Source organism: Lepus europaeus, chromosome 13 (assembly GCF_033115175.1).
Source record: "Lepus europaeus isolate LE1 chromosome 13, mLepTim1.pri, whole genome shotgun sequence".
Taxonomy (NCBI): domain Eukaryota; kingdom Metazoa; phylum Chordata; class Mammalia; order Lagomorpha; family Leporidae; genus Lepus; species Lepus europaeus.
In genome coordinates, this window is record NC_084839.1 from 86,447,725 (window position 1) to 86,460,007 (window position 12,283).

Genomic DNA, 12,283 nt, shown 5'->3' on the forward strand with positions numbered 1-12,283 from the left:
AAAGGATATAAATATATCCAGTGAGTTATGCCGCTGCTTGGGACATTGGCTTTCTATATCAGAGAGCCAGTTGTAGTCCTGGCTGCTCCACTTCTGATCTACCTCCCTACTAATGCACCTCGGAGAGCAGTGGGTAACAGCCCAAGTGCTCAAGCCCCTGCCACCCATGTGGGAGACCCAGATAGAGTTCTTTTTTTTAAATTTTTATTTATTTATTTATTGACAGGCAGAGTGGACAGTGAGAGAGAGAGAGAAAGGTCTTCCTTTGCCGTTGGTTCACCCTCCAATGGCCACCGTGGCCGGCATGCTGCGGCCAGCGCACTGCGCTGATCTGAAGCCAGGAGCCAGGTGCTTCTCCTGGTCTCCCATGGGATGCAGGGCCCAAGCACTTGGGCCATCCTCCACTGTACTCCCAGGCCACAGCAGAGAGCTGGCCTGGAAGAGGGGCAACTGGGACTAGAACCCGGTGTGCCGGCGCCGCAAGGCAGAGGATTAGCCTAGTGAGCCGTGGCGCAGGCCCCAGATAGAGTTCTTGACTCCAGGCTTTGGCCTGGCCCAGCCCCAGCCATTGCAGACATTTGGGAGTGAACCAGTAGATGAAAGACCTCTCTCTTCTCCCTCTCTCTGTCACTGTGCCTGTCAAATAAATAACATAAATCATTAAAAAAAAGATATCCAGAGACGTACAGTATTTTGCCCAAGATCACATAGCTATCAAGTAGCAAAGGCAGAGCTGAAACACAGGCAGTTAAGTGGAAAGAGAATCGGAGAGTAAGAGGCCAGGGCCTGCAGGGCCCTAGATATACTCCAGGAGCAATTCTGGGGGCAGGCATGTGGCCTAGTAGTTAAGATGCTAGTTAAGAAGTCCTTGTCCCATATCTGAGTGCCTGGGTTCGATTCCAGCTCTGGTTCCCAATTCCAGCTTCCCACCAATGCAGACCTTGCAAGGCAGCAGGTGATTGCTCAAGTGGTTGGGTCCCTGCTACCCACATAGGAAACCTGGACTGAGTTCCTTTTGTGAGCATGTGGGGAGTGAACCAGCAGATGAGAGCTCTGTCTGTGTGTCCATCTGTATCTCAAATAAATAAATGAAAAGTATGGGGGAAAATGAATTTTGGTTCTGAGTATAGACTGGTTTTGATGTTAACTTTCTTATGTGTTTCATATAGAAAGAATAGATCTGTAAAGTCAGGGACATTAACCACTGTATCCTTAAGAGAACACAGTTCAGGATATAGGTAATAGTTCAAGTATCGATTGATGGATGATCCAATTAATCAGCTGACTGGAAGCATGCCACCAAGAGACATGAGGCAAAAGAGCAAGAGACATGGTTCAAGAAGAAAAATAAATGTTTATAGATTTCTGTCCAGTAAACTAAAACAGTGACCATGACGACAGCAACAGATACACTAAAAAGTGTTAGTCAATGTGTGGAGGGAGTAAAATCTTCACATACTGCTGGTGCAATTATGAAATGGTGCAGCCACTTTGGAAAACAGTCTGGCAATTCTGCAGAACGTTAAAACACAGAATTACTGTGTAGGACCTAGCAAGCCCATGCCCAAGTTTATACCCAAGAGAATTGGAATATGTGTCCACACAAAAAACGATGCATGCTCAGTGTAGCATTATTCACAATAGCTAAAATATGAAACAATCAGAACGGATGTTGTACAGTGGGTTAACTCACTGCTTGGGATGCCCACATCCCATTCCCGAGCACCTGGGATGCAGTCCTGTCTCTGCTTCCCATTCATTGTCTGCTACTGCCTACCCTGGAAGCAGCAGATGCAGGCTCCCTGTCACCCACATGGGAGACCCGAATGGAGTTCCAGGCTCCTTAGAACTGCCCATGCCCTGGCTATTGCAGGCATTTGAAAAGGGAACCAGCAGATGGAAGATCTCTCTCTCTCTCTCTCTCTCTCTCTCTCTTTCTCTCCCCATTGCTCTGCCTTTCAAACAAATAGATAAATAATTTTTAAAAAAACATATGGAAACCAATTAAAACATTTAAAAAAATGGAAACAACCTAAATGTCCATCAACTGATAACTGGATAAACAAAATATGGTATTTCCATGCAATGAACTTATAGAGCCATGAAAAGCAATGAAATACTAATGTTACCACAGCAAGATGAGCCCATCGCCTGCACCCATCAGAAGGCCAAAATACTGAAGTCATGGTCTCTTGTGGTAAGTTCATTACAAGGTAGCCAAGCAAGGAGTCTGGAGCAAATACTCAAAGCTGACTCCTTATCAGCGGCCTGGGGAAAGGTTTTGTGGGTTAGGTAGGAGGGAGCTGGTATGCAGAGACACTGGCGAGGCAAGTTCTGATTGGAGGGGCTTGGAGTCAGACCCGTGTAGTGCTATCATGTTTTAAGCAGCTCCCTAGAAAAGCAGGAACTTAAAGGGAAAAAGTATACACACAGACACACACGTACACATTAGGCCCATTGTTAAAGCTTACGATGGAAGAACTTGCAGGAAAAGAGCAGGGAAACCTAACAAGAGGTTTTCCAGTTCAGGGCATGGGGGAATCGTTGTAAAGAGGCAGTCTGACCAGAAAAAGGGGCAGTCTGGTATCACTGATACAACTACAAACATGAATAAACTTTGAAAATGCTGTGGATCTGGTATGAACTTTGCCCCTGTTTTCCTTTGAGATAGTCAATTTTTTTCTTAATTTTAATGAGCTTGCTCTTTTATTTTTATAATTTTTATTTACTTATTTTTTATTTGTTTGAAAGACAGATAGACAGAGCAGAGATCTCCCTTCCACTAGTTTACTTCCCAAATGCCTGCAACAGCCACTGCTGGGTCAAGTTGAAGCCAGCAGCCCAGAACTCAACCCAAGTCTTCAATGTGGATAGCAAGCACCCAAGTTCTTGGGCCACCATCTGCTGCTCCCCAAGGTTGCATTCATAGGAAGCTGGAATCCAGAGTGGAATCCTGGCATTCTGATGTGAGAAGCAAGCTTCTCATGTGGTGTCTTAACCACTGGGACAGATGACCACTTCACTCCAAGAGCTCATAAAAGCTAATACTCATTTGGATATTAAATATGTTGCAAATGTTTCTCCTAATTTTGATAAGTCTCTTAAATTTGATGTATACTTCCTATACATGAATTTTTATTTTTATGCAATCAAATCTGTCAGTCTTTTCCTTTTTAGGGGTGTTTTATGTCATGCTTACTTTGCTTTTTTTTAATAAACTTATCTTTTAATTTCATTTTATATGAACTTAGGAAAAAAAAAAGGCAGAATTACAAAGACAGAGAGAGATCTCTCATTTGCTGGTTCAGTCCTCAAATGGCCACTACAGTCTGGGCTAGATCAGGCCAAAACCAGGAGCCAGGAATTCCATCCTGGTCTCATGTGGGTGGCAGGGATCCAAGCCATTCACTGCTTTCCCAGGTGTGTTAGCAGTTGCGTTAGCAGGGAGCTATATGGGGTGGAGAGGCCAGGACTTGCAAGCAGTGACTCAACCTAACTGAGCAACAATGCCAGCCCTTTAACTTGCTTTTGTGTCACTAACAAAGCAAAAAGCCTTATGTTATATTTTGATTTCAAGCAAAACTACCAGGAAGTACTTTTTATTTTTAAATCTACTGCACTAGGGATGGGTATTGTGGTGCAGAGGTTAAGCCACCTCTTGGGATGCCCACATCAAATATTGAAGTGCCTGGGAATCCAATCCTGTCTGCACTTCTGGTCTAGTGTTCCTACTTATGTGCTGTCTGGGAGGCAGCAGAATGAGGCTGCCTGCCACCCACAGGGGAGAGCAGAGTTGAATTCCAGGCACCAACCTTCAGCCTGATCCAAGTGCTCAGAAGTGGAGCAACTGGGAATTGAACTGGTATCCATATGGGATACCACCATTGCCAGAGGCAGCCTAACCTGCTGTGCCACAATGCTGGCATGAATAAATTTTTTTTTAAAGTTTGCTGGAAAAAAAAAAAAAAAAAAAGTCTGCTGCTGGGGCCAGGACTGTGGAATAGTGGATTAAGCCGCCATCTGCACCACCAGCATCCCATATGGGCCCCAGTTCAAGTCCCAGCTGCCCCACTTCCGATCCAGCTCCTTGTTAATGTGCTTGGGAAAGCAGCAGAAGATGGCCCAAGTGCTTGGGCCTCTGCACCCATGTGAGAGACCCGGAAGAAGCTCCTGGCTCCTGGCTTCAGCCTGGCCCAGCCCCTGCTGTTCTGGCCATTTGGGGAGTGAACCAGTGGATGAAAGATCTCTCTCTCTCTCTCTCTGCTCCCCCCCCCACCCCATAATTCTGACTTTCAAATGTATAAAATGAATCTTTAAAAAAATAAAATAAAATTCTGCTGCAATAGAAAGCATCACATATCCAGTATTTTAGTCTTTGAATGTCCTGCATCTTTTAGAATGCACAGTAAGCTTACTCCTAATTAGTTTGATTAATAAATACACATTTTAAAAATTCATTAATTTTTTTTTTGACAGGCCGAGTTAGTGAGGGAGAAAGACAGAGAGAAAGGTCTTCCTTCTGCTGGTTCACCCCCAAAATGGCCACCACGGCCGGCCTGCTGCGCCGATCCGAAGCCAGGAGCCAGGCGCTTCCTCCTGGTCTCCCATGCAGGTGCAGGGCCCAAGCACTTGAGCCATCCTCTACTGCCTTCCCGGGCCACAGCAGAGAGCTGGACTGGAACCTGGAGTGCTGGCACCGCAGGCAAAGGATTAGCCTAGTGAGCCGCAGCACCGGCCCCAAAAATTAATTAATTTCATTCTCAACACTGGATAAGATACAAGATGTGTTAAATAATGTTTGGGCATCACTGTAGACAACAGAAGCAAATGACACCCCCCCCCCATGCTCATGTGTTAGGGCCACCAGAGCAAGACGGCCTCAGAAACCTGTATTGGCCTTGAGATGTTTCCTTTAATGTTACAAACTCAACTAGTATAGATATCCATTATTGATTTACTTATTTATTTAAGAGACAGAGAGAACTCCCACATGGTAGTTCACTTTCCAAATCCCCACAATGGCAAGGACTGGACCAACTAGGAACCAGAAACTCAATCTAAGTCTCCCCATGCTGTTGGCAGAAACCCAACTACTTGAGCCATTACCTGCTGCCTCCCAGGGTATACATTAGCAGAAAGCTGGAATCAGGAGTGGACCCAGGACTTGGACCCAGGCACTCTGACATGGGGTGTGAGCATCTCAATCCATAGCTTAACTACTAAGCCAAATGCCATCCCCTAGCATGCATTAATAAAAAGCTGATTTTCCATTGTTAAAATAGGGAGTCATATCTAAACTTAGGTTTCCTTGAGAAAGAAGAATGCCTCAATATTCTGTTTCCTCATTTGGAAGGACTTCCCCAAGACGTCATAGAGATAGTCCTGACTTCCTTATATTATTTTGTAAATGGTCTCATGTCTCTTGCTTTCCCATCTCAATTGTGTGACCTTGGCAATGATTCACTCCGGACAACTTGCTTGAATTAAGAGAAAATATTACCATTATGCCCTATCTTGAACTCAAAAGTATAGCAAGAATAGAAGAAAAAAGAAAGAGGAAATGTCAAAGCAGCCAGATTGTTTGGTTTGTCCATGCCCAGTGACCTCAAGTCACTCACTTCATACGTGCTGTGTTACTTCCTCCTTTCATTCCCATTGATTCCTCTCTAGAATCAAGAACCACCCCCGTTTGTGACATCCTTTCTGTGGCCAAGTTCCACTCACTCCCATGAGCCCTAGGAGAAGCCTTGGACCAAGGAGCTCCAAGAAGGAAGCTGTAGCACTGCGGAGGGAAAGAGAGGAAGTATCTCAGAGATGCTGCGGCTCATTGTGGAGTCGGCCAAAATTGAGCCGCCCCTAAGCCCTCCACCCAGGCCCTGCGTGGCCGTCAACTTCAGAGGTGAGACTCAGGATCCTGAATGGGAAGGAGCTGCTCTGAGAGGCAACGTGTACTCAGTGAAAAGAATAGGTTGATGGGCATCCTGCCACGTGAAAGATGTTCTGTGTGCAGCAAAGAAGAAGCAGGCACCGTCCAGTTTTCCAAAACTTGGTCTTTTATTCGCTGCTGTTTCTCTTATTATGATTCCTCTGCCTCCCATCTTTTCCAAGGAATGGCTATGGGAAAAGAAGCAGATAACACTTCTTGACTTCCTCCCAGGGACTAAGGCTGTGCCTTAAACTGAGGTTGGGGGGCAGGGGAAGGTCTTGTTTCATAGGATAGAGATGAGGATTTAAAAAGACCATTTGTGGGGCTGGCATTGTGATGCAGTGGGTTAAGAGGCCACCTGTGACACTGGCATCCCATATTGGAGTACTAATTTGAGTACCAGCTGCTCTGCTTCCAATCTAGCACCCTGCTAATATGCCCGGGAAGCAGCAGAAGATGGGGCCCCTGGTTTCACCTGGCCCAGGCCTAGCTGTTGCTGCCATTTAGGGAGTGAACCAGTAGATGGAAGATCTCTCTCCTTCACACGCGCTCTCTCGCTCTCTCTTTCTCCCTCTCTTTGTCACTCTGTCTTTCAAATAAATAAAATAAAAATCTTTAAAAAAAAAAAAAAAGACCACTCATGTCCAACCCTTAGTACAACTTCTAGTACTAATTCTCCTATAGTATTAATTACTTTGGGGTGATGTTTACTCCTCACCACAACTCCATGAAGTAGACAGAGGCTACTTTTTTTTTTTTTTTGTAGGTAAGGAAAAAAGAAATCCAAGGTTGGGAAGGAGGAGAGTGAAAGAGGAGAGGGATTAAATGTATTTAAATATCAAAGAGTTGGGAGTCAAAAGGGAAGAAGGGAAGTAAAAATGGTGGAGAGTAAAGGAGGTGGACACAGGCCAATGCCATTTTCCAGAAACGGTAAGGAGTGGGAGTGAGAAAACCCAAAGGAAAATAGGATATGAGGATACATATAGTCACCCTCTGTATTCTTGAGTTCCTCATTTGCAGATTCAAGCAAGCACAGATCAGAGATATTCAAGGAAAAATATTAACTGTGCACTGAATATGTGAAGATTATTTTTTCTAGAGTAACAGCTGTTTATGTGGTATTTCCCTGTGTTCGGTGTTATAAGTCCTCTAGAAGCGACAGAAACCATGCAGGAGGATGTGCATGGGCTCTTGTACAAACACTGCACCCTTTTACATAAGGGACTGGAGCACCTGTGGATTTTGGTATCCCCGGAGTGTCCAGGAACCAATCCCTACTGAGAAATGGTTGTAGTTCCTACAAAAGACATGAGGAAGGAATGAAATTCTTTTTTTCTGGTCTATGAAACTGTTTTGGAACATGACAACACTCAGAGACTGAACATTTGGGACTTCAGAATCACGGGGTGATGGTGACTTATGTCTCTAGGTGCAGGTTTAAAGACGTGGAAGTTCAGTACATATTTGCCCTGACTGACTCATTTTATGGTTAGCCAGGCAAGGGACTTGCAGCTAACTGATTCCATGCCATCTTCCCCACCGCACTGTGGGCACCATCTTTCTCCTTCTAGAAATCTCTCTTATAAAATGCAGAGCCCTGGGTTTTTACCCATAGATATATATACCCACAGATCCCTTTTTAAAAACAAGATGTATTTATCTGAAAAGAGAATGACAGAGAGGGACCGGGACAGAAAGACAGATAGCTTCTACTGATTCACTTCCCAAATGCCTGCGACAGCTGGGGTTAGCCCAGGCAGAAGCCAGGAGCTAAGAACCCCATTGGGTTCCTGTGGCGCAGGAGGTTAATCCTCCACCTATGGTGCCGGCATCCCATATGGGCACTGGTTCTAGTCCAGGCTGCTCCTCTTCTGATCCAGCTCTCTGCTGTGGCCTTGGAAAGCAGTAGAAGATGGCCCAAGTGCTTGGGCCCCTGCACCCACGTGGGAGACCTGGAAGAAACTCCTGCTTCCTGGCTTCAGATCAGCACAGCTCTGGCTGTTGCAGCCATTTGGGGAGTGAACCAGCGGATAGAAACCCTTATCTCACCGGTGCCCTGGCTCACTAGGCTAATCCTCTGCCTATGGCGCCGGCACCCCAGGTTCTAGTCCTAGTTGGGGCGCCGGTTCTGTCCTGGTTGCTCCTCTTCCAGTCCAGCTCTCTGCTGTGGCCCGGGAAGGCAGTGGAGGATGGCCCAGGTGCTTGGGCCCTGCACCCGCATGGGAGACCAGGAGGAAGCATCTGACTCCTGGCGGCCATTAGAGGGTGAACCAACGGCAAAAGGAAGACCTTTCTCTCTCTGTCTCTCTCACTGTCTAACTCTGCCTGTCAAAAAAACAAAAACAAAAACAAAAAACAAAAAAACAAAAAAAACACCTTATCTCTGTCTCTCCCTCTCACTGCAACTCCACCTGTCAAAAAAAGAAAAAGAAAAAAAAAAGAGCCCTGTTTTGGTATCCCAGATGTGTGGCACAAGTACCTGAAATGTCATCTGCTGCTCCTCACTCCCATTAGCAGGAAGCTGGATCAGAAATGAAGGTGGAGGCAGGAATAACCCCAGGAACTCCAGCACGGGATCAGTCCCAAGCTGTGACTTAGCCTGCTGTGCCGCAGTGCCTGCCTCAGTATCCACACAGCCTTAAAACTGCATGTTTGTGGTTGATATATTTCATTACTTTTGTCTGTTCTTCCCAGTGTCTCCTCCATACATTATTCCCTACCCTGCACCCTTCTCACCTTCCATATGTGCACGCACACACACCCTCTTTCCCTGGAAACAAGCTCAAAGTAATTTAACAATTTATTTATTTTTTGAAAGATTTATTTATTTGAAAGAATTACAGAGAGAGAGAGAGAGAGAGAGAGAGAACTTTCATCCACTGGTTCACTCCCCAGAAGGCTGAAGCCAGGAGCCAGGAACTTCATCCAGGTCTCCCATGTGGGTGGCAGGGGCCCACATCTTCTTTCCCAGGTGTATTAGCAGGGAGCTGGATGGAAAGTGGAGCAGCCGGGGCCAGCGCTGTGGCATAGCAGGTAAAGCTGCCACCTATAGTACCGGCATCCCATATGGGCTCTGGTTCGAGTCCTGGTTGTTCCACTTCTGATCCAGCTCTCTGCTATGGCCTGGGAAAGCAGTAGAGGATGGTCCAAGTCCTTGGGCCCCTGCACCCACATGGGAGACCGGGAAGAAGCTCCTGACTCCTGGCTTCAGATCAGTGCAGCTCCAGCCATTGCAGCCAATTGGGGAGTGACCCAGTGGATGGAAGACCTCTCTTTCTCTGCCTCTCTTTCTCTCTCTGCCTCTCTTCTCTCTCTGTAACTCTTTCAAATAAAAATAAATAAATCTTAGGAAGGAAGGAAGGAAGGAAGGAAGGAAGGAAGGAAGGAAGGAAGGAAGGAAAGAAGGAAGGAAGGAGAAGCCAGGACTTGAACGGCTGCCTAGATGGGATGCTGGTGCTGCAGACAGCAGCTTAACTTGCTGTGCAACAGTGCCATCCCCTAATTTAACAATTTAGAGATGCTTCTGTAGTGCTAATGGTTGTCCTTTGGTAAAGATATTTCTGGGGAAAGGAGATTTTAGTGGCTGGAGAGCTTTAAACTATTAGAGATGTTTGGGGTATCTTAGGTACTCTAGGCTTTGCTCTGGTAATAAACTCTGAACAGTTCCGTGGCTTAACAATAAACTTTCCCTCGCACTCACACTGAGTCCTGCATGGGTAATAGTGCTGGTCAGGCCACTGTCCTGTGTGACTCTCTCCAATCCGGCTGCTCGCCCCTTGTGGATGAGAAGTCACCCCAGCACCACCCTGCAGACTGTGGGGAGAGGAGAGAAGGAGAATGGAGAATCTCGTGGGGGGATTTTAGTGGTATTTGTTGGCAGGGGTTCCCACACACCATTGGCTAGAATGCCTCACACAGCCCCACATGGCTGCAAGTCTCTGGGAACTATATATGACACAGGAAGAAAATGAAATGAACAGGTAGCATTCTCTGTCACCCAGGGTGATGAGAAGTGAGACATTCTGAAATCCCCAGAGAAAGAGAGAAACGATCGATGCCTACACCTGAAGCTGTGTGAGCTCCCCTTGCCTTTCTTTACCCCACTCCAGCCCGCTTGTTGAAATATTTCCTCCAACTCACGCCAGCTCCTGGTGTCTTTGCAGATACCAAGAAGAAAACTCGTGTGGTGGAAGGGAACGAGCCTATATGGAATGAGGTAACTCCAGGGCGAGCCCAGGAGAAGTCACAACCCCAGTAGCAAAGGGACAGGAGTGGAGTTCAGGCAGGGGCTCCGAGGTCTGGGGAACCCCAAACTTTTCTCAAGGCTGGAGCACTTGGCCCTAAGGAATGTCTCTGGTCTGACAAGGCTGTAAAGCCCACCTCTGCCCATGGCTGTTCTTGACTCTTTCTTCCACTCGGGATGGACCATGACCTAACTCATCAACTAGTGCAACTGGGTCAACCTGATGTTCCTAGAAGCACAAAACAGAGACAAGGCTCCACATGCAGGACTCTCTCTTATCTTCTGTCCACACCCACGCCATGCCTCAATCCCCTGAACTCCTTGACACACTCATGATATTGCAGCTGAAGCCAGGGAAGCCCCAGCAGGATGCCCCATGCCATCTCTTCAGGAGGACCCTCAATCTTCGAGAGACACGATGTCCACTCATTCCCCGCAATTTTCTCCCTTCCTGGAAAGCATGGGCGGGGCCGAGGGAGGATGCTCACTTCTTGGTGTCCCCCACAGACCCTTATCTGGCACCTCCGGAACCGCCCCTTGGAAAATGACTCCTTCCTGCAAGTTGTCCTTCTGGACATGGGCTCAAAGAAGAAAGAAAGGTGAGAGACAGGAAGCTCCTAACTCTCTGCCCAAGGCAGCTGCAGAGGGTACATGTATCTCTTGTCTCTAATCTGTAGCTCATTCAGATGCATGGCCAGAACCCACTCCAGCTGGCTTTAAAAAAACAAAAAGATTAAAAATTAGGGTAGCTGTCAAAAAAAAAAAATTAAAAAAAAAAAAAAAAAAAAAGGCCGGCGCTGTGGCTTAACAGGCTAATCCTCCGCCTTGCGGCGCCAGCACACCGGGTTCTAGTCCCGGTTGGGGTGCCGGATTCTATCCCGGTTGCCCCTCTTCCAGGCCAGCTCTCTGCTGTGGCCAGGGAGTGCAGTGGAGGATGGCCCAAGTGCTTGGGCCCTGCACCCGCATGGGAGACCAGGAGAAGCACCTGGCTCCTGGCTTTGGATCAGCGAGATGCGCCGGCCACAGCGGCCATTGGAGGGTGAACCAACGGCAAAAAGGAAAACCTTTCTCTCTGTCTCTCTCTCTCTCACTATCCACTCTGCCTGTCAAAAAAAAAAAAAAAAAATTAGGGTAGCAAGATTGGGAGTGCAAACTAGCTAGGATGAGGAACTGGAGAACTCAGGATTCTGTGCCGTCTCTGCTGAACCCTGGCTTCCCATCGCAGCCCCATCCCAGTGCCTGGCTGTGACTAATGTCTCGCTGAAGCTGAGCTATGGCACTCCACATCAAAATTACCAGAACGCAGAGTCTGATCGGCCCAGTTTCAGTCAGGTGCTCTCCCCTGGTCCAGTCGGCTGTTCCTTGCATGGGAAGCCCAAAGCCAGTTTCCACAGAGTTGAGAGCCCTGTGACCTCTGGTGGGTGCTCCCCCTCACTGCGTTCTTCTTTAGTTTCTGTGGACAACACAGCCTCTGTAGCTAAAGTCATGCCTGAGACAGGGAGGACACCCTTCCCCTTGCCTCAGGATCTCATACCTGCTCCTCGTCTCCCCAGGTTCATTGGCCTGGCCACAGTCCTGCTGGAGCCATTGGTGAAACGAACTGAGGTCCTGTATGTGAAGGGCCTGATCCTGCTCAACCATTCCATGAAGCCCACAGATGTGAGTCAGGCCCGCACTAGGCAGCTGGAAGAATGGGGGCAGCCGGGGAAGCTGAGCTTCTCCACGCCAGGGGGACAGGCCCAGGGTCACACCCCACTCCAGAGCACTTCCCACACTGGTCCTGGGTGGTCCCCATCACACAGCAATCCCCTCCCGGCTCCCCCATTATGCCATTCATTGGCCCATCCATCTCGTTAGTTGGGTTAACGGCCTTCCCCTGGGAGTCAGCTAGGCACTGGGATACAGAATGCAATGGAGCCCTCAGGGTGTTTAAGTGGCACCACTCACAGTGGCAGTTGCTCTAGCACACTCTGTACAGTTCTCAGTAGAGTCGGGCCTCCAAGGTCAGGAGGGAGTAACTAATTCCTCCTGGGAGGAAATGAAGGCTTTTGGCCTGGGGAAGCAAAAGTGGGCTAACGAGAAGCCCAGCATCCTACATGATTGACTAGAGGTAG

The 12,283-nt window shown here is 47.6% G+C and overlaps 1 protein-coding gene across 15 annotated transcripts in view; it reads left to right on the plus strand.

The window, feature by feature from the left end:
* FER1L5 (fer-1 like family member 5) overlaps positions 1-12,283 on the plus strand; it is a 71,956-nt gene that overhangs the window by 2,635 nt on the left and 57,038 nt on the right. For 13 of the 15 annotated variants that reach the window (XM_062209898.1, XM_062209912.1, XM_062209897.1 and 10 more), the window contains exons 2-5: positions 5,671-5,899; positions 10,090-10,142; positions 10,677-10,768; positions 11,723-11,828. In XM_062209898.1, the coding sequence (XP_062065882.1) occupies positions 5,815-5,899; positions 10,090-10,142; positions 10,677-10,768; positions 11,723-11,828 (336 nt within the window). In that variant the 5' untranslated portion in view covers positions 5,671-5,814. Of the gene's footprint in view, positions 1-5,670; positions 5,900-10,089; positions 10,143-10,676; positions 10,769-11,722; positions 11,829-12,283 lie in introns of those variants that run through there. The other 2 variants (XM_062209899.1, XM_062209905.1) reach the window with 2 other exon arrangements.